The 25,965-nt window shown below is 34.7% G+C and overlaps 1 protein-coding gene across 3 annotated transcripts in view; it reads right to left on the bottom strand.

Annotated features, from left to right (window-relative positions):
• LOC150093655 (uncharacterized) overlaps positions 1-25,965 on the bottom strand; it is a 234,499-nt gene that overhangs the window by 121,317 nt on the left and 87,217 nt on the right. For all 3 annotated transcript variants that reach the window (XM_090412701.1, XM_090412703.1, XM_090412702.1), the window contains exon 4: positions 4,934-5,077. In XM_090412701.1, the coding sequence (XP_090268827.1) occupies positions 4,934-5,077 (144 nt within the window). The remainder of the gene's footprint in view (positions 1-4,933; positions 5,078-25,965) is intronic.

Consider the following 25,965-nt stretch of genomic DNA (forward strand, 5'->3'; position numbering starts at 1 on the left):
AGTGTTAGCTAATATTCTATTAAAAAATGCATTTGAAATTGCAGTCTCCAAAGATCACATTGTTGATGGTTCATGGACTAAAAGGTTCATCTTCTAAATAAGATTCTGCAGTCTTTGCAACCAAGAGTTGTATTAGTGGGAAAATTAAATAGGGCAAAATTTCATATACAGTGGTATCTTGAGATACGAGTGCCCCAACATGAGTTTTTTGAGATACGAGCCTTCACTAGGTCGACGTTTTGCCTTGAGTTACGAGCCTTCTTCGGCGACATCACAACTACCACTCTGCTCAGATTCCCGAGTCTTGCGAGTCTTTCAGTTCGCATGTTTACCTCACCGCAGAAGCATTTCTGCCGTGTTGAGTTGTAATTTTTTTTTTGTAAGTACAGTTATTTAGCTAATTTTTTTCGTATAACCATGAGTCCAAAGAAGGTGAGCGTAAAGAACAGTGGTGAGAAAAGGAAAAAGGTGATATCCATGAAACTAAAGCGTGAGATAACAGACAAACATGAGCAAGGTGTAAGAGTAATAGACTTGGCAACGCAGTACGATCTCACTACTTTTACGCAGAAGGACGCAATAAAGGCTATAACTCCAGCCAAGGACGTTAAAATTATTTCAAAGCTACACAACTCTATCCATGAAAAGATGGAGAACCTGCTGATTTTTTGGTTGACAGAGAAGCAGCTTGCAGGAGACACTGTGACAGAGACTATAATTTGCGACAAGGCACGAGCCATTTACGCAGATTTGCTGCAGCAGACCCCAGATACTTCACAACACAGGAGGCTTCACAACAGCAGTTCAAAGCCAGTCATGGGTGGTTCAAAAATTTCCAAAAAAGGACTGGCATTCACTCTGTTGTCAGGCATGGTGAGGCAGCGAGCTCTGATTTTAAGGCAGCTGAGGAATTTGTAAAAACCTTTGCTGAATTGATCAAAGCCAAAGGATACATCCCCCAACAAGTTTTTAACTGTGATGAGACAGGGCTCATCTGGAAGAAGATTTTTTGGGGACTGGTACGAATTAATCTCATTGTAATTAATTTCAATGGGGAAAATTGATTTGAGATACGAGTATTTTGACTTACGAGCTCGGTCATGGAATGAATTAAACTCTTATCTCAAGGTACCACTGTACTTCATTTCCCATTTTTTTAAACAGAAAATCAAAACAAATAACCACTTCCATTAATATTTTTGCTACTTTAATAGCTTTGTGGAGGAAAGCTGACATTTCTTGGCCTCTTGTCAAAAGATACTCCATACAGAGTACCCATATGGAATCAAAAGACTCAAAGGAGACCCGTATCATTTACACAATACTTATCATACATCTCAAACCTATTCACTATTGGGGCATTTGCAACAACCTCTGGCAATCCATTCTATTCATCATTCTCTAAGTAAAGATTCTAGTCTGCACACCCTTAGACAACTTCCAAGTTAAGCTGTTGTTTTCTGCCTGCTACCCATGCATTGAAAAATTTGCATCAATCTTATACGATTCTTTTAGTAACTTACAAGTTTATCATATCCCCTCTCCGATGCTTGTCAGCTAAACTATTATGTGCCTCAACTAGCATCTACCCGCTGCCTCCCAAATCCAAAACTAGTCTTGATTTCTCCTAGAAAAAGATGCTCACACACATTCAGTTCTGATATTCTATATCAGAAAACAGAAAACTTAAGATCTCCTCCTTGCAATTGTCTCATTCTTTTTTTGCAATCATTTGCCATGTTTACTGCATTCTCTATTGTAAAATAGAGCTCGAAATATTTTGCAACATTTTTCTTTGTGATTAATATTCACAACTTAAAACAGTTCCTCTAACACCAGTGCTTAGCTATAAAGGAGATGCCAGTTTTTTTTTTCTTCTTTTTTTTTTTAAATTACTAATTTAATACAAACTGCCTGTCTACTTGGAGAAAACTACATGATCCTTCCAATGCCCTAGAAGGATTATGTGGTATTCAGGATCTATAGGAAGTTCATCACCAGCTACTCAGTCACATGACCTTTTGATCACAGTACTATAGTTCGCCCACCATTTGTAGGTCTCTGCTTGGCGTCTTGCCAAGAATAGTCGATTCATGGACATACGAATTGGTCGCCAACACACGAAATCACATGCTTTTCAGGTAAAATTTTCCAACTGTTATACAAGCAACATAGTTAACTACAATAATCATAAAAGAGAAGTTAATTTTCTGACCTGTAATAAACAACTCATTTCACAATATGGACTGATTACCCTATCATTGGAATGGATTCTCCTTTTTCTGACATTCGCAGAAGTGTCGAAGGATCTCTAATCGGTGGGCAAACTATAAACGGAATAACCTGATTCCCATTCCTTTCCATGATTTAACTGCCTTATGCACCTAATCGAAACACTGACAATAAAATCTTGCTAGAATGAGCTCCACCATTTCATACCATATTCAAAAATACTTGATCCATTAATAAAAAAAATAAATAAAATAAAATAAAAAAAACACCTTGGTTCTTTAATAAACATGCTGGAGTAGTTCCCATGATAAATTTGCATCTTAAAATATGAAACTCAACTTTGTATTCAACCTGGACTGCAATCTGAGACTTTAAAAGAAATGTGCATCATGACACTAACAAATTCCTGGTACGTACCCTTAAGGAGTATACAGGATCCTATAATAGTACTATGTTAAAAAGTTTAAATTATTCACCTTATAACAATAATTTTTCTCCAAATTTACATCAGGATTCAGTCATATGTTCTATTTCAGAATTCTAAAGTGCTTCAAACTATCAATTTGCCTAGATCTTTGTCTTTCTCTGGGTCTTTTTCTTGCTATCTTGGAATCTAATATTGTTTTGCTATCCTATTCATTCTGTTTAACCTATCTCATTCATTATGTTTAAGTGACCATATCACCAGAGATATTCTGTTCATTCCTTAACGCTAACAATTTAATTTTTGCCAATGATGTCATCTCTTTGCTACTCAAATTTTTCTCTCCATCCATATATGTGGTTTAGTCTGAATTATTTCTAACCCATTCCTCATATGGCTTAAAATGGGTTTGAACACTGAAAAGAGAAACAATACTTAAATTTCAAGCACATGACAATATATGCTACTAACTTCTTATGGCCCTGCAGCTCAAATCAAGCATTGGCCTCCTGGATTTGTTGCCTTCTACACTAACCAGGATTGGAGTAAACAATCTACGATTATTAGAATTCAAAGAAATTTAAATAATTACAATATTATAATAATACAATAGATAAGGCATGGCTAGCTAAACCAGACATCACTCTTGAAGTAAAATATACTCTTGTTCTATAGAAATTTGAGCAGAACAACTTGTCTGCCTATAATAATTTTAATAAAGGCAGCATGAAAACGAGAGATGCTATAAATTCCAGAATGAGGATATTTGTCTTTGCAAGAAGCTAGGAAGGAATTTAGTTTAGGAACTGGGCAAAAAACTTTTAACTCACTGTGGTGAAGAATTCTTGCAATTTTCTCTGAAAGTCCTGAACCAAAAATTTAATATTTGGTTCACTGTGGACTAAATTTAATTTGAGGTTTACTAAATTAATTTTCTCAAGAAATTCATGAAGTTAAAACAAGGAAGAGTTCCATACAGTACAGCAAAAAGATCATTAATAAATCAATACCAAATAGATAGTTTAGGAGATAAAACATTATGGATATGCTATTCAAAATTTGCTAGAGTAGGAGAAATATGAAACCGTTACTAGTACATAAATTTAAAAAAAAATTGTTTTACAGATTTACAGTCAGTATATTATAACAACTAATTTCAATTACACAGAGGTTTTAACCTGATGCTAATATCTAATCACAAAAATGATTAGCCATATCAAAGACATTAGTCGAAAAATAATCACTCAGACAACCAATACACAATAGAATCTTCGAGTTTATTCCATAGATGGAAAGGTATCCCTTGGAAAAAATTGCACTTATTCTAATTGTTCTACACATTTTTGACGGATCGGAAATTTCCTGCTTTCTACCTGCATTCATGAATAGTCTTTTCCAGCAGTTCATTAAACAGGTGTGCTGCTAATATTCATTTCTTCAATCCAATATTTGGCTTTGTTATTGCTATCCATTCCAATTGCATATCACACATTTTTGATTGTGAATATCTTTGTATTAATGCTCTGAAGATGCTAGTTATTATACCACTAGTATAAAATAATTCAAGTGTTATATTCCATTTAACAGATTATTATATAGCCACATCTTACTGCCAGCCCCTTGCTTTTGGAATTCAACACCAGTGAACTTTAATATACAGCATTAATGTTACTGATCACTTTCATGATATAATCCCTTGAAATTTGCTTAAGTAATCTAGAGTTTTATTTTTAAAAAAAATTCAGCTGGAAGACTCCGGACTAGAAATCTCTCTACTAATTCATCTCCATTAGAAGTCTGATGATATGAACAATTCATTTACCCAAACAATATTCAGTTTTCTGATTAATGTGATTAGCTCAACAGGTAACACTAGATTTCTGCACTCAAGTCTCAGTTTTTAAATAAGTTGATCTAGCCAATGGGAGGAAAATTGTAGACAGGAAGTTACTAATGATAAATTTTTCATGTAGTACTATCATATCCTGTACACCCCTTGAGGGTACATGGCAGGAATTTGATGATGATCTAGACAAGTTGATTTTTTATTATGCTTTGCTTTTCTTAAAGCAAAGCATAATAAAAGGGATTAAAATTAAATTCCAAAAAATTCTATAAGGAATTATCTAAACAAGAGTGAAGGAAAAAAATGTCCTAGGTAGCAGTCAAAACAGAACATGCCAATCTTCACACAAATACTCATGCAATCCACAAGTAATAACATTTCTGTAGCTTAATCAAGATACAAAGTATGAAAACTGTGTCAAGTATACTTACTACAAAAGCATATCTTTTCAATACGTCACATTCCACAACAGTACCATATCTCTTAAACAGTACTTCCAAATCTGAAGATTTACATCCACTTGGCAGGTTTCCGACGAATATTTTTCTTCTTTGTAGAGGACTGCAACCAACCTCCTATAATAAACAAGTTCCAAATGAGTATTACTCCTAAAGTTAGAAGCAAGAAAAATATTACCAAAAGAAATTTCTAACAAGAACACCTGGATATTAGCAACCAACCAAAGAAATAGAGAACAATTGACTAGAGTGATAGTGATGACGTGTATGTATGAATGAATACTGATAGTTTGATGTACCCATCAAAATACTTGAATGGGTGGAAACAAATTCTGTGTACTACCAATGAACTGGCACCTTCCAATTTTCCTCTTAACCTATAAAAACAGAAGCAAATGATCAATTCATTCAAATCTAATGAACCTATTTCTACCATCACTAATCATCTCAGCCCTTTGAAAAGATAATTTTTCTCACTAATACACCAACTTTCCTTTTTTTCTCCCCTACAAAATTTAAGATAAACATCAATAAGCTACTACCTTTCTGGTTTAAAATGAAACTAATTCAAAGCTAATTGCAAGTTTATATATTTGTGCACTAATAGTGCATACACTAATATCTAGTACAAATTTGAGTTCAACTTTTGGTTGAACATGCCAAATCAAATGTATATTTTGCAAGACAAACTATTCTAAAATGGTTGCTATAGAAAGGCTTAGGTGCCGAAGATTCATAATGCTTTACGGTATTAACACCACCAAGAGAGAAAAATACAGTTATTAACTCACTAATATTTCGCTGGTTTTTTAACCAGCATCAGAGCACAATTAACTTTTTTTTGTTACAAGGAGTGTTTCAAAAGTAATGCCTGCATGCACACAGCATTGAGTGTAAGTCGCTTGAAACCACAAGCTAAGTCTTGCTTTGTTTTTTCATTCCTCCATTAGTTTTCAGTGTACAAGATGCAACAAAAGAATGAAATACCACAAATGCACCTAAATATTGCAGAAATAGGAACCCCATATAATAATAAAAAAAAAATACCTTGGATGATGAAGTCAGTGTGAATTCAAACAATTATGCATACCAGAAACTGTAGACATTCAAATGCAATATGCTATTCATCACTGAAGCACAAATGACATCCTCTGCAACATCTCACCTCAACTTTTCTCATTACATCTTCGATGATGATGTTTATACAAAATATGGAACTAGCACATCTGTCAGGCTTGATATCCCAAGCCAAAAGGTTATATTGAATCCCCTTTATATAATTGGCTTTGACTGAAGGTTTCCTTGCCTAACTGCCTTTACTGTTCTAACTCTGATGAGTTCACCCACATACTTGACTATTTCTTAAGGTTGATCACATACAGTATCTACCCTGATAGCAAGATAATCATTGGTGATTTAAAATGTCCACAATTCAGACTAGCTTCTGTTTTCTAAATTTACAGACTATGCTGAAAAAGAAGCTGAACTGTTTGATCTCCTCTTGACAAGTTTTACCATAATCTTTTTTTTCTACAGATAATCCATCTCCTAGTCATTCTCAGCCTTACATCCTGTGGCACTGCAATAGTATCCCCTTGATATACACGTCAGGACTTTACCATTGACTTACTGATTACTGCTTCTGATCATAGTACCTGTTCTCATCGAACAACAGAAAACATTCTTGTTGGGATGTGTACTTTTATTCCCGACTACTCAAACCCTGGTCTTTAACTATACCAAAGCAGTCCAAGCCAAAAATTCAGCATATTCTCAATGGCTCCAGTCAAACTCCCTCACTCAGCTTATATTAGTAAAGGGGGGGGTGGGGCAGACTTGATAAATGCCAAATGCACTAAACTTGTTTCTTACCCAAATGACCTACAACATTAAGCCAAATTTCTTCAGACATTTCCAAATTATTCAGATTCACTTTGAATTCAGGTTAGTTTACAAAGAAAGGAAAAACATGTAGAGCACAAGATAACATGGCAATAGGTTCTCTTTCACCCCCACTAGTTAATTTCTGGAAAACCAAAACACTGCAACAACACATAAACCTAAAATTCATATTTGTTAAATTAGGGACACAAAACACACGTGTTGAAAAGATTATTTTACTGATTAATAATAAAATAATAACTTTACGTTTCGACCCCTGTACTTAGGTCATCTTCAGAAGGATACATTCAGAAGTATAAGAACAAGCTACATGTTGTTGCACTCTATACAAGTAAATTACATCTACATTGTTAACTAATCTTTTTTTCTTAGCCTGCCCTCTAGTGGGAAAAAAATTAAAAGCTACAATAAACTCTGCTAAAGTCCTCACGTACTAGGATTCTTCTGGAATTATACAATTATATTACGATTATCTTTTGGATTTGTACAGTACAGGTTGCTATTGAATGTTCAAGAAAAAAAAAAAAAAACACTTCACTAGGTCTTGTATTGAGATTTTTCTTCGTGGTTGCTATGAAGGTTGTAGATGGGTCCTCCACATTCTTGGAATTGTTAGACCATTTTTATTCAGATTCGGATCAGGTTTGAGCATTTCACAAGCTTCCTTGAATTTCCGCTCGAACCAGGTTTTGGTGTGGTGTAGGGACTTGGTACCTTTCCAGTCAATTCTGTGGTATGTTTGGAGTGCATGGTCAGAAAGGCCGGTTTTTCCAAAATGGAGGTATTTTATGTGACGTTTGTGTTTATCCTTTCTGATTGGGATGGTTCGCTCTGTTTCCCCTATGTATGGTATGTTACATGTGCAATCTAATTTGTAAACCCCTTGGTGGGCTAAGTGTGGCAGGGGATCCTTGGAAGAACTGAGTAGGTGTCTTAATTTTGTCGGGGGTTTAAAGGTGGTTTTGATGTATTTGTGTAGTGTTCTGTCTACTTTTTTCTGAAATGCCGCTAACATATGGTATAGCAATAGCATTTTTGAAATCTTTTTTGTTATTAGTGGTATCTTTGTGGAGGATCTTGTGAATGGTTTTTATATTGTATCCATTTTTTATAAAGGTATGTTTGATGGTCTCATATTCATGGTTAAGAGCTTGTTCATTTGAACAAATGGTTTGAGCTCTGTGGTCAGTAAATAAACTAGATATAATATATCATATCGAGAGAGGTTTAAGATTCCTCCCTGCCAATGTAGCTGACAAAATACGGATGGAAACTGCCTATTTACTAAATTCAACCAAAAAATTAAGCAGCAACCTAAACAAAACGGATAAACTGGCCCTCAAATCCCTAAAAAATAACCGTGACATTATTATCACTAAAGCTGATAAAGGGAACGCCACTGTTGTTTTAAATCGGACAACCTACATTGAAAAAATGAGCCATTTGGTATCGGACCACAACACCTACCAAATTACAACCCCACGCAATGTAACAAAAAGAAAATTGCTGAACTACTTAAATCAGTTAACACGTGGCTGGAAGAAACAATCAAAAAATTAATACCACAGTATGCCCACGTGCCCAGAATTTATGGCCTGCCAAAAGTACACAAAACAGACATGCCATTACGCCCAATAGTGGAAGGAATTGACAGTCCGAATTACTACTTAGCCAAAAAATTAGCGGCCACACTCAAGGAATTGGTTGGTCATTTCCCTTCCTACATAAAAAATACACAACAATTCATAAACAAAATTAAAAATATTACACTCAACGACCAAGATCTATTAGTCAGCTTTGACATAACTTCCCTTTTCACCAATGTCCCAATCAGTGATACTATCCTACTCTTACAGAACATATTTCCACACGACATCATGGCCCTCTTTGCCCACGTACTCCGCTCCGGATACTTCGTGTGGCAAAACAATTTTTACCTTCAAAAAGAGGGTACCGCCATGGGCTCTCCACTCTCCCCCCAATAGCGAACTTTTACATAGAAGATTTTGAGCAACGAGCTCTAAAATCGGCATGTCTAAAGTCCAAAATTTGGCTCAGATACGTCGACGATATTTTCGCCATTTGGCCTCACGGCCACCAAGCACTAGATACATTCCTTAGCCACCTGAACAAACAACACAAATGTATCCAATTCACCATTGAAATTGAAAAAAAAAAAAAAAAAAAAAAAACCTCTCTTCCATTCCTAGACACACTTGTCACACGTCTTCCTTCAGGCTGTCTCTCCTTCTCAGTTTACCGTAAACCTACACACACACAGGCCAGTACATACAAAACTTCTTATCACCACCCAACACAAAAACTAGGGGTCATAAACACCCTTAAACACAGAGCTCAAACCATTTGTTCAAATGAACAAGCTCTTAACCATGAATATGAGACCATCAAACATACCTTTATAAAAAATGGATACAATATAAAAACCATTCACAAGATCCTCCACAAAGATACCACTAATAACAAAAAAGATTTCAAAAATGCTATTGCTATACCATATGTTAGAGACATTTCAGAAAAAATAGACAGAATACTACACAAATACAACATCAAAACCACCTTTAAACCCCCGACAAAATTAAGACACCTACTCAGTTCTTCCAAGGATACCTTTATAAAAAATGGATACAATATAAAAACCATTCACAAGATCCTCCACAAAGATACCACTAATAACAAAAAAGATTTCAAAAATGCTATTGCTATACCATATGTTAGAGACATTTCAGAAAAAATAGACAGAATACTACACAAATACAACATCAAAACCACCTTTAAACCCCCGACAAAATTAAGACACCTACTCAGTTCTTCCAAGGATCCCCTGCCACACTTAGCCCACCGAGGGGTTTACAAAATAGATTGCACATGTAACATACCATACATAGGGGAAACAGGGCGAACCATCCCAATCAGAAAGGATGAACACAAACGTCACATAAAATACCTCCATTTTGGAAAAACCGGCCTTTCTGACCACGCACTCCAAACATACCACAGAATTGACTACCAAGTCCCTACACCGCACCAAAACCTGGTTCAAGCGGAAATTCAAGGAAGCTTGTGAAATGCTCAAACCTGATCCGAATCTGAATAAAAATGGTCTAACAATTCCAAGAATGTGGAGGACCCATCTACAACCTTCATAGCAACCACAAAGAAAAATCTCAATACAAGACCTAGTGAAGTGTTTTTTTTTTTTTTCCCATTGAACATTCAATAGCAACCTGTACCGTACAAATCCAAAAGATAATCTTAATATAATTGTATAATTTCAGAAGAATCCTAGTACGTGAGGACTTTAGCAGAGTTTATTGTAGTTTTTAATTTTTTTCCCCCACTAGAGGGCAGGCTAAGAAAAAAAGATTAGTTAACAACGCAGATGTAATTTACTTGTATAGAGTGCAACAACATGTAGCTTGTTCTTATACTTCTCAATGTATCCTTCTGAAGATGACCTCAATACAGGGGTTGAAACGTAAGGTTATTATTAATCAGTAAAATAATCTTTTCAACAATCTTTTTGATCACTGTGTAACCTTAAAAGAAAGAGACATAAACCTAAAAGATAACTGTTCTCCCCTTTCTAGACACTAATGACAACTAAATGGTTCACATTATCTTTCTGTTACAAGTACTTACATAAGCATTCATACCACCACCCATTTCAACAGTATGGTTCTATCAGAAACATAGCTAGGGCTTTCTGTTCAAATGACACAGATCTGGAAATTGATACTTTTTTTTGTACTTCTGAAGCATGTCCCCTTATCCCTCCTGCCACCAATACACATGATCACAGCAAAACTATTCCAATCCCTACAGTTCAAGATCTGAAAAGACGAATAACATCCTTTACAAATATTTTCCCTGGTCCAAAAACCCTGCTCTAGAGAAGTGGTCTCCAAACTTTTTTGATCGCGTACCCCCAATTGATTGAACAAAAATCTATCGTAATAAGTATTATTAAAGATGAAATATGCCTTGTATCATCATATAATAATTAAAAACACTAGATATTTTTACACATTTTTATTATTAACAGCTTACAAACATTTATTACAATATTTAATGTTAACAATGGCCTTGCATTTCTTTCATAATTTCTTGAAATTCTGGTTTGATGGCTTGTGATACTGCGATACGTTGCTTCTTTAAATTATCTGCAATGATTTCTATACGTCTACCAATAGTATTTGCTGATAAGGGAATACATTTTAATTTATTTGCATATTCTTTTCCATGGATCATTTCTACCATTTTTATGGCAGTTGGGAGTACAAGTGTTTATTCAATGATGTGTGGCTTTTGGTCTTTTGCAATTAAGAACGCAACCTCAAGAGATGCCTCCAAATATTTATAGTTAATTTTAGTAAATTTTTTTAAGTTGTTGGATTGAGAATTACGTCTTCAAACATCGTTCAAAGAATTGTAAAGATTTGTGTTCATGTTCAGGATGTTTAGTTTTTAAGAGTATTACTAATAAAAATGGTTTTATACTTCCATTACATAGCGTCTCATGACACAATACGAGGTTCATTGTCGACTATCGTCAATGTAAATCCCCATTTCAAGTAGTCTTCTTGATAATTTCGAACTTTCTTGGGCAAGGTTTTGTTAAGTCATTGATAAAGACTAGTTAGACGAGTTACGTGATAAAGACATTAATCTGAAATTTGTTAATTTCAGATTAATGTCTTTATCACTTAATTTGACTGATAACGAACTTGTTTGAATAGAAGAATCTATCCTATCTTTTCCTTGTTATCCGTCTGATGTAGAAGTACTATCATAATTATCTTCAATTCGTGGTTTCTTTGGAGGAAATTTTTTTAACCATTTATTCATTTTGTGAGGGTTAATTTGTAAAATTTAAATATAATTCATTCACTATTGATAATATCAAACACTTAAAAAATGAAAGCAATTTTGATAATATTAATTCACTGTTTCTACTGTAAACGTAAAAGTAAGCAAAAACACTAGGATGCTCTACAAACAATAGCAATGATAAGTAGTAAGAGATTTACTCCCTATTTTTAGAAAACATGACAGCTTTGCCACGGACAATTATGTGTGCAAAGTCGCCCTACGTGCGCTACTCGCAAATTTAAGTTTACAGGATCTTTATAACGTCTTTGTCTATATTAGATATATGTTTAATTGATGAAAGAAAGTAATATTCTTTATCTTTAATTAATTACTTAATTTTTTCCCTATCAACATAAAACTTTTTTGACGTATCCCCACGTATCGACGCACGTACCCCAGGGGGGTACGTATACCACACTTTGGAGACCACTGCTCTAGAGAACAAACATCTATCTTTTTCAAGCCACTTCAGCCTTCAGATAAGTGGAGGCAATAAAATTCATCTAAAGACCACTTAAAGTCAATTGCATACATCCATGCCCATGGTCAGATTCAGATCTGCAGCCTATTAGCTGGAAATCAGATATACTCAGCCAACCAGCTAACAATATTCAAGCCTGCTGTTTACTTTTCAGTTTATATTCCTGCCACTTTTTTTTGTGTGCACCACTCATGGTTATTTATCTAATTTATTCTCCTAACTCTGGATATGCACCGTAATACTCCAGATATGCAGTATTATGCTACATATCCAGACACCTTCTTCAAACACTCCTTTATGACTTCCATTCACTAATATCCTGATTGTTCATACCATGGCACTGCTCTAAACAGTCCAAATTTAGTCACCACATCACCACCCAGATGAAGACTAATCTTCTCCAATCAGAGGCAAAGTGGCTGTTTTGTTTATGTACAAATTCTCCAATGCTAACACATGATCCAGCTCTTAAACTTTGGGTCCATTCTAAGCAGTGGTTAGATTCAATTCCTCTTACAAACATTCACCAAAAATTCCATATCAAAAGAAAGTTCTCTATAAATATAGATTTAACAGGGGAAAAAAAAGAAAAAAAGTTAAATATATAATTTTAAAATATGACCACAAATAGTCGAGGCTACATTGCGATTAGTCAGTGAATTTATAGCTCATGTAAAATTGGATTTGTCTGCTCCCCCTATTGTATCATGTTATGAATAAACTATGATGATGATACTAAAAATTAAAGATAAAGAAATTATAGAAAGTATAACCAAGTGAAAAAAAAACTTCCAACAATTATCTATAATCCAGAGTATTTTTAATAAGGTGTGACACCTTTTGGCTACTTGTATATGGAAATATGACTTCTGCCTTACTTCAACCTTGATATCACCTCTGTGTCTGGCTCCAACTGATGAGATCTCAATAAAGATCTAAACTGGTCTGGTTAGTGACCCTTCCCATAATGCATAGCATTATACATCTCCATAAGGAGATTTAGTTTGCATTATGGGATACCAAGGCAATTGATGTGAAGTCATTAGTCTCTATATATGAATTGCCCTGTCATGAAGTTACTTCACACACAAACTTTGCTTACACACTGATAAAGGATGAAACCAAGACTATAATTTCTTGGCATCTTTAATCTAAGATAAGTAATCTTGTTTGTAAAAAGAAAGATGTTATTTGGAATGGTGACTATCATAAGACATGCTATCAATAAGTGGGTTATAACTTCAAATTTTCAAGACCAAAAATTCAAAATATATAATCCAAGCAATTCATAAATAAAAATGTGAAGAGACACTCAGCATGGAATATGTCTATTTCGAACTATGATGCAGATACTATTATTTATTCATCATTCCTTTTTTTTTTTATTTTCTGAGAACATTTTAACCTTTATAATATACACACACACAAGGTTAAAATGTATATAAATGGTTGAAATTGATTTTGTTAGATACACGTGGGTACATTTCTGGGTTTTGAGGAGGTGAGCGGTGCAGTTTTTTTTTTTTTTAATATATATATATATATATATATATATATATATATTAAAAAAAAAACTGCACCGCTCACCTCCTCAAAACCCAGAAATGTACCCACGTATATAATCAATCAGTATTCTTAGCTTAATCCTTCCCTTATTAACTGCAATTACTTACCTACAAGGACCATTGTGAGATAAGGGCATATGGTACTTCCTGTCATTCAGGAGAGAGGAAATGAAAGCATTGGAAGAGACAAGAGTGAGAAAGTGAAAATAGTAAGTATATTATCTCAATATGATAAAAATGAATTAAGAAGGGCTATGATGGCAAATAATTCAATCCATAGGTTGTATAGAAGGAATGGATGCAAGTGTTGGGATGTGTGGAGTGAATTTGAAGGAAGATTAGTATTAGACTTGTTATCAGGAGTCTTGCAAAACTAATAACTGGTATGAGATCTAACACACAGTCAGGGAACTAAATTATAATGGGAGGATTGGAGATTTTATGGGTGTTAAGAGTGACAATGTTATATAATTGTGCTAATGAAGGGAATGGGTATTATAGAAATGATTGAGAAGAGAACAATTTCAATTTTGTGTTCGTCTGGTTCGGACTGATCAAGCATGTGCAAAGATGACTACAAATATAAAGCACTACAGAATAAATAGAGATCTGCAAGTTGTCCAACTGCGTCATGGAGACTGCAGACAAGAGTATACAAAAGGACATGCAGGCAGATTATTATATCTATACACAAATACTAGGAGTATCAGAAACAAAAGGGATCGAGTTTGCTACAGTGGTCAATAGGTTGGGACCTGAGATTGTAGAGATTGAGATCTGGTTATCAGAATCAAACATACTAATTGGTATTCAGTGTAGGGTCAAAAGTTGTATAACTCAGAGGAGACCTCAACATAGACTTTAAAGGAATGCGGAGAACTGACCAGGGCTTTGACTGAACGAGGATGGGCTGGCAATTTAGGATTTAGCCGACCAAATTGTATTCTTATTGGTTAAACCAAAATAAAAAATGGTACAACATGACAAAATTTCATGCCGGCTGGGGCATTGCCTGATTAAACAAGGCCTCTGTTGTTTTCACCAAGGAACCAAGGCGAACAGCAAAAAGTCAGCTACTGGAACAAATCTAAAAACAAACCAAAACTCAACATCACCAGAGTTAAAGATCGGTACTATCAACATAAGAAGCCTGAATGGCAAAGAAATGGAGCTAGCTGAGGAATTAGATAACTACCAGATCGACATAATAGGGGTGACTGAAACAAAAAAGACAAAAACTGGCGAGGTCTTTCTGAGCAATAAGTACAAAATGTTATATTCAGGCAATGACAATCAAGGAAAAGGAGTAGCCATAGTATTCAACACAAAATACAAGGCTAATCTTCTTGAATGGCAGTCAGTCTCAAGTAGAGTAATGTGGGCAAATATGAGAATGGGGAAATGGACAATGAGACTTAGTAGAACTGGAGGAATTTTTGAGGCTTTAGAAAAAGGCAACTGACACAATGATAAAGGAAAAGCTGTTACTTGTTGGGGATCTAAATAGCAGAATAGGAAATGATTGTGAGACATACAAAAATATTTTGGGAAAATTTGGAGAAAAGAGCAAAGCTAATAATAATGGCAAATATCTGTTGGATTTCTGCTCAGGACATGGACTGGTTATTATTAACACCATGTTCCAACATAAAAATGTGCACAAATTCACATGGAGAGAAGAGGCAAGGAATAAGAAAAGTCTCATTGACTATGTTATTGTTGATAGTGATGTTTACTCCCTGGTGCAGGACACCAGAGTGTACAGAGGATTTGAAATTGGAAGTGATCACCATTTAGTCTTAAGCAGGATAAAATTGAATTTCATATTGAAAAGAATAACATGTAAGAAAGTTTTAAAGCGAATAAAAGTTGAGCAGCTCTCAGATGTGAACTGTAGACGAAAATACACAAAGATTATTGAAGAAAAAATGAAAGAGTTTGAGAACAGGAATCAAACCTTGGATATTCAGTGGCAAACCTCTGAAGAAAACATTGATTCTGCCAGAGGCATGTGCTGAGGTTGTCTGCAAGGATAAAAAAAATCAACTCCCTGGTGGACACAGGAAGTTAAAGGGGCAGTGAAGGAAAAGAAGCATATCAAAAGTTCCTGGCAAATAAGTCAGCTTGTGCTCTTAGAGAATATACAGATAAATGCAAGAATGCTAAACACAAGTCATGGGAGGACTTTGGCAAGAATATAGAAAATAAATATCAAGAAGGTGGGAAAATATTCTGGAGGTTGTTGAAGATGCTTAGGAATGGAGGAAAGAGTGCTGTAAAAGGAATTAGAGATAATAACAGTGACATGAAAACGTGAGAAAAAGATATCCTTGAAGTATAGATCAATTACTTTGAAAAACTGACAAGCAGTGATGACAGCGGTAAAACACACTGACCAGACATGCAGTCAGGAATACATATCCATACTTGAAGTAGAAAAAGCCATCAAACAATTGAAATGTGGAAAGGCAGCAGGATGTAGATGATATTCGACCAGAAATGCTGAAGTTTTGTGGTATAAGGGTCTTACAGTGGCTGCACAGTTCAGAAAGCCTGGACAGAGGGATGAATTTCTGATGATTGGAGTAGAGCTCTCATAGTACCCATATATAAAAAGGGAAATAAAACTGAATGTGAGAATTACAGAGGTATTTCCCTACTGAGTGTTCCTGGCAAGATCTATTCAAGTATATTTGAGAAACGGTTGAGAAAAATTGTGGAAGAAAAGCTTGGTGAAGAACAAGCTGGATTCAGGCCAAATAAAGGCTGTCAGGATCAGATCTTCACTTTACAACAAATAGTCGAGAAAGCATGGGAATATAACAAAGATATGTATTTAAGTTTCGTCGATTTGGAAAAGGCATATGACAAGGTTCCAAGAGAGAAGCTATTCAATATGCTACAGTTATATGATGTCAATGAGGCATTATATCAGGCAATACTTGGTCTTTATTTGAGTTGTAAGTCAGCAGTTAGAATTGAAGTATAGGAAGATGGTTTAACGTTAAATCTGGTGTGAGACAAGGATGCACATTATCCCCTCTGTTATTCATTATCTATATGGATCACATTATGAAGAAGGAAAGTGATATTAAACATGATATCAAAATTGGAGATGTCAATGTCAGCTCTTTGCTTTATGCAGATGATGTTATACTTCTAAATAAATCCGCTATAAGTCTGCAAGATTCTCTGACTAAATTGAATAGCTGTTGTAATAGATATGGTATGAAGGTCAGCAATAAAAAGACAAAGACAATGAAAATAGGCAGAATCATTGAAAATGTCAACTGTGTTGTGAATGGAGAACATGTGGAACAAGTAAAAAATTTCATCTTCAGTAAAAATCAATTTGATTTTTACTGAAGATGGAGAATTAAATATAGAAATAGACAACAGAATCAGCAAAGCTGGTATGGTGGGAAGTCAACTGAATAAAATTCATATGGAATAAGAGAGAAATTAGTCAGAACACTAAATTAGCCATATACAAGACAGTGTTCAAACCAGTTTTAACTTATGGATCTGAGAGCTGGGTCAGAAGTAAAACACTTGACCAAAGACTAGAGACCACAGATATAATAGTCCTGAGAAAGATTATAGGCATGAACAGATAGCATCAATGGCAATATCATATTAAAAAGGAGGATATTAGGAAAGAACTTGACATTGTCAGCATCCAGGAATGCGTTAGCAGAGCTAATCTCAGGTGGTATGGTCACTTAAACAGAATGGGCGAAGAAAGATTAACAAAACAAGTGTTCTCTGCCAGGTTGGCAGCAAAACAACCCAGAGGAAGACCAAGATATAGGTGGATCGATATGGTACAAAGCCTTAGACAATAGAAATATAAGATCTGATAATGTTGGAGTCTTGACAACAGACTGATTTGGAGGAAAATTGAGAATAGGAAGTTAGTAATGATGTAATTTTTTTCACATAGTACTATCATATCCTGTACCCCTTGAGGGTACATGGCAGGAATTTGATGATGATTGAGTGTAAAAGATGTGTTAGTATTTTTTTTTTTTAGGAAGGATAGAGAGAATAGGAGAGGGTGCTGCTAATGAAATTGGACGACTTGAATCCAGATGGCATTGAGACCTATGATTTTAGTACTAGTAACAGTATTTCATGTAAGTGAATTTGAAGACATCTGGTGTCAGAATCTAACAAAGTCAATTACGTAGTGTTTTGTTACAGACCTCTTATATTGGTTGCTGATGATGAAATGCATCACCAAATATATGATTGACATGAAAAGAGTAATCATAATGGGAGATTTTAATAATTCATATATTGAGTATGATAGCAGTAAATCTCATGAAAATAATGAAACTGCATTTATTGACTGTTGCAAGACAATTTCCTCAAGCAACATGTGACATAACAAACTCAAGGTTAAAAAGTTAGATTTGATTATAGTGTCAGACAGTGAAACTGGTGAAAGAGATCATGCTGTACTCACTTAGGAAGTGACAAGTTCATGAATGTACCATTCAGAAAAGCTTACATACTGAACTACAAAGCAGGAAATTATGACCAACTGAGAAGTATACCAAATTCAGTAGAATGATATTAACAGTTACTGAATTGAAAGAATAACAACAGTACATGGGAGGCATTTAAATAATACTTAAATGATGCGATATCAGAATGTGTCCCTAGAGTTTGAAGAATATATAGGGTAGGAGTCAAATGGATGTGTAATCTTATTAAGCAAGATATTCATAAGAAAAGAATGATGTGGAAGGAATACCATGTACATAAAGATGATGTCCATTATGAAAATTATAAGTAGCAGGCTAGTCACAACTGTTGTATGGAAAGCCAAGTCCAAGTATGAAAAGAAACTGCAAGCAAAAGGCAACCCACAAGAATTCTATCAATATGCTGCAAGTCTAAAAGTAAGAATGAATATGAAAGAATAACTTCTGAATACAGATGGTGTGAAGGTGACAGATGCAGAGGAGACTGTTCAACTAATGAGTGCTTATTTTGCTAAAGGTTATCAAACATAGTGTATGCAACGTTGAGTTCACTTCATGAAGAAAATCAGGTATACAAATTGAATAAATATTGAGCAATAGGAACTGAAGGGATATCAGTATGAATGCTAAGTGTTCAGCTGAATTGGTTATTCCTTTGATAAGGCTATATATTTTGCATCTCAGAATAGGGAAGATTCTGCAGGAATGGAAAAAAGGTATGGTGATCACATTGCACAAGGGTGGTGCAAAGACTGACATGTCCAACTATCGACCAATCAGTATTTCATTAGTATTGGTGAAAATTTTAGAAAAATTGGTTAGGGCTTGCATTCAGAAATGAGTTGACAGTGAGTCAACTTTGCAATGAATAGCATGGGTTTACTAAGGGAAGGACATGTTTCAGCAACTTGCTCACATTCTATAATAATGCTACCACTGAGTTTGACAACAGAAATGGATATATCATGATACTTTTGGATTTTGCTAAAGCTTTTGATAGAAGACAGCATTGAAGACTGTTGCATAAATTGGAGAATATGAGGTTGGATTATAAAATATTAACATGGATAACAGGATGGTTGACTGACATATCAAAAAGTGGTATATGGGAATGTGCGTCTGCAAGATTTACAGTAAACTAGTGGTGTAGCATAAAGATAAGTCCTTGGTCCACTGTTATTCAATCTATACATTAATGATACTGGGAAAGATTTGACAGACAACATACAGCTATTTGCTGATGATGCAAAGATAGGTAGGGTAATCAGGAATGCTGCTGATATGCAGTGTTTCCAGAATGATTTGAACAGGCTGGAATTGTGGGCATGTGAAAATGGCTCATTTCAAATGTTAATAAATGTGAAGTCATGCACTTTGGCATGATTAGATATCTTTATATTGGTGGGATTATGCTAGAAGAAACTGATCATGATAGGGTTCTTGAGTGTTAGTAGATAGGAAGTTGAAGTTCAAGGGCTATGCAGCAAAGATTGCAAATACAACTCAAGCGATAATTGCAATGCTGAAGCAAATGTTTATGTAAAGAAAAGGTATCATTTTGCCTCTTTAGAAGGACTATTGTGCAGAGGTCTGGTCTCCTGGTTTTTGTTGCAATTCTGACATAATGGAGAGAAAGTGCAAAGGAGTGTTAAAAATGATATCAGGATTGTGGAATACTGATTATGAAGACAAATTGAGAATTTGTAGACTGTAGACACTAGCAAAGAGGAGAAAGAGAGATGATATGATTGAGACTAACAAACTTCTGAAAGGGTCATACAATATTTCAGTTGATGAATTTTTCATTTTATGGAAGGTGGGGAAAGGACAAAAGGTTATCCTTGGAAGATGAGAATAAATGTCACTAAGAAGGGGTGAGGGCTAGATTTTTCTCATATACAGCAGTGCATGATAGGGATGGGACTGCCATTGGAGGTTGTATGTACAAGCTGCGTGAATGAATTCAAAAATAAGTAATAGCTGGTGTGTGGCCTCCCTCAATGAGTTCTAGACTTTCTGGAGATTTCTCATAATAATAAAATAGAGAATAATTCTTATGTTTTGAATCATGAGTAACGAGTTTCAAATTTTAATGTCATTATTTGATAGTAACAACTGATGTATCTAAAAATAGCTTATATGTACGGTTGGAATATAGGTGAAAACGGGAACTTTAACTGCATGCAGTTAAAGTAATACCAGATATCTTATTAATTTGGAATCTCATTTAGGAAGTTTATTTGAACAAAAGGCTGATGTACAAAATTTCAGTAGTCCCAGCAAGGTCAGAAGTAAGATTGTATCACATGGAATTTCAAATAATCATCAAGTTGCATAAATTCCATTTTTCTCTTGTCATGCATCTTTCCTCATTCTCCATAGCCGAAGTACCCTATAACAGTTACTCTACACCTACTTGTCTATCTCATACCAGACATGGAGGCTGGGTAAACACAGCACATGCTTTCTAGTGAACTACTGCTCTTTGGTTGCAATTCTTCTGCTACAACCAACATATATCTCGTTCTCTCACACACAATTTGATACCCCTTACATTCTATATCTATACCCTCTTTCTAGTCTTGTTAATGCTGAAATTTTGGTAAAGGCAACCTAAGTAATGAAAATTCCTTACTGTTATTTCTGACATTGGTATAGTTGAACTGTATACAGATATATAGCATCTAATAACCATTTCATTCACATTTGAAACATAGCATTCAGTAATCTTGATTACTCATTGTCACAACCTACACAGATACATTACACCCACTCCAACAGCTCTAGTTTAGATAGTTTTGTACATCCTGTTTACCACTGACCAACACTTTCTCATTCCTAATTCCAAATCTATTCACCATTTTTATTTATTTATGTTGCTACCACCCACAAAAGGTAATCAGCAAACCTATAGTACATTTTGTACCACAGGTGGGCAGATAAGGTTATTTTCTACCCGTTTTTTTTATTTTATATATTTTGTATTTTTAATTTCTTTTTAGTCTGGAAACCATGCTCTAGAAACTGAAGATGGAACTTTTTCAAGCAACTTCAGGCTTCCAATAAGCAGAACAGTGGTCTCACACTGAGTGGAATTCATTTCCCACTTAGTTTGACAAAATTAATCTCCCGCATGCAATTTCCCAGTTTTTTCCCCACCAAATTCTATCTAAAAACTGCACCCACTTCTTTGCAACTTTGGTCCTCCTCCTCAATTAATTCTTATCATACTGTGACAACTGGCAATCTTTACTCTTCACATCTGGCAATTATTACCTTTTAAATCATTAATACCTACCAAAACAATCAGAATTTTCCCCCTTTGCATTTTAAGATCACTAGTATTCTTAATCTTTGTAACAAAAAAAAATTCATGATGCTTTCAAATATCCCTCTTATCGAGAGTTTATTTTTCACTTGGTTAGACTATAATAAGTTTAGTTTAATCCTTTATCCAAGTGTGAGCAAACAAAGTTTGCACCTGAAAGTATCTTCAGGACTGGGGTAAGGTAGTAACAATACCAGGCAACTCGTTATAATTACATGGCTGCAAATAAAAATAGTCAGAAAATCCAAAACATCTCTATCAGCTTAATACCTCTTTCCTTCATAATGTGATCCACATTGATAATCTATGTGGATCGCAACGAGTTGCCTGGTATTGTACTACCTTATCCCAGTCCCAAAGATACTTTCAGGTGCAAACTTTGTTTGCTCACACTTGGATAAAGGATTACACTAAACTTATTATCCCTCTTATCATGAAATCAGATAATATACTTGTTCCCACTCTTGCTCATTTATTCTGATATTTATTCTTTCTTTCTTTTATTTATTTATTCTTTTATTGGTTGGGGGGGGGGGGTTACTTTATCCTGTGAAAGATCATAGATAATTTTTGTACATGTTATTTACTGGTTTATTTTTGGCCTTTGACCTTGTGTACTGCTGTAGCCTTTGCTATGGTACAGTACAACTGCTGTTCTTACACCAATAAACTATACACCAAACCAAATCACCAGTATGTATGGACCATACTCAATGGTCAGATAAAATTTATAATTCCGGTCATGGTAGATGGCTCCTTCTCTTCGAACTTTGCCATAATGTTGGAGTTCCTTAAGACCCAGTCCTATCACCTGCTCTTTCTCCTGTACTTCGGTACTAGAAAAATAACTTCACTATCACCACTAAAAATCTGGTATTTGAACTGAGGAGCAGAATTTGATATAGACCAAGAATTTCATGAAACTATTTTAATGAGATGCCCACCAATTAATCAGCAACCACTAGTGTGGATTCCACCATTTAAGATTCACAGCTGGCCTTGTAGCTTACACCACAGACCACATGCCATGAAAAGGTTCAGAAAAAAGAATTCAGGATATTGCAACTGACTCAATATTAAAACTCCAGATTTACACAACCTATAATGCAGTTTTCAGTTGCAAAAAGGAAAAATCCAACTCTCTCTTTGAAATGGCTAAGTCCACAGAATCTGCATCCTGCTCAAATGGTATCAGCCTTCTGGTGCTTCAAAGGTCACTGGGAAAAAATTTCTATACTTTTTTTTTTCTGTCTCTTAAATCCAAATGGTGCTATCATATCTGCCTGCAAGATCAACTTTTCACCATCTCTCCAATCCTCTGCAGGTAACCAACATAACCACATTACCAAGAATAGCTCACTGCATATCTACTCTGATCAGAAAGAAATCAGAATCCTGAGAAGTTACATCTTTGCAATATCCCCAAACTGTGCTCCAATTATGCATTGGAATTAAACACACATATCTTTATCTTTCAATCTCAAAGAATGGAAGTATGGCTATATTTAACACTTTTTTTTTTTTTTTTAACAAAGTCGACCATTAAAACAAACCCCTTATCTTTTGTGAATGGAGAAAATCAGTCAATTTTTTAATCATATGGCAACCTTCCAAGTATGGATTTTTTGTTGCATGATGAAACTCCTTTCCAACATCAATTTTGATGAAAATGTTGAGAATAAATCAAGTAGATGCTCTTGACACTGCCATAGCATCTGATAAGTAGGTCTTTATGCCAAATCAAAATTACCATCTTCTGGTCTACTTAAAAAAACATTCACTGTGTGTCATGGTGAATGGTTTCGTTAATGTCAAAGTACCTAGGACTGCACTTCCACAATGCAAGTACATAAATTTCTTTCGCTAACCTCAAATCTTATGTAATTTTACTGATGACAAAAAACTTTATTCTTCATCTTAAACCTGACAATCGTTTAACATCCTAAACTGCAAAATCAATTTTAAGCATTAATCTTGCTATTTGCAAGTGGAACAATGACAGTCTAGTGAAGTTTAATGATAAGCACCACAGTATAGTCTTATTTTCCATTAAAAAATCATCACACCTCACTTTCCTTGCCTTTCGTAACACCTAGATCAGATTTCTTGGGCTTACATACTGGTTATCTTTCCTAGCTTAAGCACACCACATTCATTCACCACAAAAAACTTTATTCTTCATCTTAAACCTGACAATCGTTTAACATCCTAAACTGCAAAATCAATTTTAAGCATTAATCTTGCTATTTGCAAGTGGAACAATGACAGTCTAGTGAAGTTTAATGATAAGCACCACAGTATAGTCTTATTTTCCATTAAAAAATCATCACACCTCACTTTCCTTGCCTTTCGTAACACCTAGATCAGATTTCTTGGGCTTACATACTGGTTATCTTTCCTAGCTTAAGCACACCACATTCATTAGTTCCTCTGGTCCCAAAAGCAGCATCTTTCTGAATACACAAGTTTCAGTAGTATAGCAGTTCTGTGGATAGCATCCAGTATTGAGACTGTATTTTAAGATAAAAAACAATTTCAATAAAATATAACCCTACAAGTTTCATAAGTTGTCAGACTCATCATGAGCATTAGCAAAACTTGTACAAAAGTGACTAGAAAAAATTACACATATTAGATGCTATTAGAATTTCACACATATAAGAATAAAAACGTTAAATTACTTACTGTATGCATATTGGAATGATGCCAGTTGCTGCTGTCACATTTTGTAGCATTGTGCTTATTGTACCCTAGGTCTGCTGCAGTTAGATTTTAAAGCGGGTCAAACTTTTTTCTTGTAAAACAAAAACGATCGATACAAGTTTTTTTTTTTTTTTTTTTTTGCCAAACGTGATTTATGCAGTCTTCTAACATCTTATAAGTTCAGACATGCAAATCTCGTCTGACTTTCCCATCTGTTCTACATAACAAATACCACAAGAGCAATGAATCCCAAACACCCGATTTTTTTTTTTCTTTTTCAGATGGAATGATGGAGGTTGTGTGGATGTAAGAATCTGGAGATTTTATGCAATGATAGAAAACTCGCTTTAATGTCATACTCATGAACAACTTTGCCACTTTGTAATATTCTTGATGTCAGGTAGAATGATTACATTCTTAAAATCTTGTTTAAGTGTAGGAGTAGGAGGTGTATTAAGAATTTTATTGTCTTGGGTTCAATAACCATTAAGTGTGAGGTTATGCCTTAGGTAGTATATGTTTTCATTCCTATTAATTGATGTACTAGACATCTTGTATGATGTATCTCAATGTTTTAGTCATGCCTACTTTTGTAATGTATGATGGTGTGAAGCAGCATGTAAAAATCTTCAAGTTGCAGTAGGTTTTCTATATACTAAAAAGAAACTTTTTTTTCTTCATTTATTTCAACAAGGATATCAAGAAACATTAATTTTATATTGGGATGGTCACAGATAGCCTTTGAATAAATTGAATCATTCGTGGTTCCTGACCAAATAACGAAAATATCAATGTAACATAACCAAGTTTCTTGTAATGGGGTTTTAATAGCATTCATTTTGAAATCTTCCATAAAGAGGATGATCAAGGCTGGAGTCAGGGAGAACTCATGGCAAGTCTTTTTTGTTGTTCCTAATATTTGTCCTGAAATATGAGGGTATTGTTCATATAGTATTTAAACAGTCTTACTGTGTCTGATAGGTAAAAGGTGTACAAGATGATCCACTGTACCATCCCTAAGTACAATGATGAAAAGACTGACTACATCTGAACTTGCTAATATGATTCGGTCTTTCCTATGTGTGGAGCTGCCAGGTTTGACACATATTGTGCCAAGTTTAAGGTTGCAGATATCTCTCATTTATAATTGGTCCTAACGGAATTTTTCTGCGTATTTTTGATGCTTCGTAAATTCTTGGGACTAATGGATGTTCAGAAGATTTTTTTTTTTTAAATTCTTCTGGCCAATTAGACAACTTTTTGATCAATTCATTAGTTTTAATAATTATATGTATGCCATGTGGGACCCTGGTTTAAGAATAAGCGGGAGTTAGGAATCTTCTAATAGGATGTTCATTTTTCTTATGTATTCCATTTCACCCTCAATGGTTATAAACCCAAGATAATCAACAAATTTCTTAATACAGGTAACCCTAGTATAACGCAGTATTGAAATTGTAGTAACCCTTGTTCAACACAGTTTCGATATAACGGGGTCTACAATATCTAGTAACTATTTTTTCGCTTTATTTTCTGGTGAGTTACATACAGTACGTAATTTTTTTTATGTAAAAATATTTTTTATAGTAATGGCCACTAAAACTGCAATGAAATGGAAAAAACCAACATTGAAAAGAAAATTCATT

The sequence above is a fragment of the Typopeltis vanoorti genome, chromosome 23 (assembly GCF_054136105.1).
Source record: "Typopeltis vanoorti isolate ZY-2024b chromosome 23, IOZ_Tvanoo_1.0, whole genome shotgun sequence".
Classification (NCBI taxonomy): domain Eukaryota; kingdom Metazoa; phylum Arthropoda; class Arachnida; order Uropygi; family Thelyphonidae; genus Typopeltis; species Typopeltis vanoorti.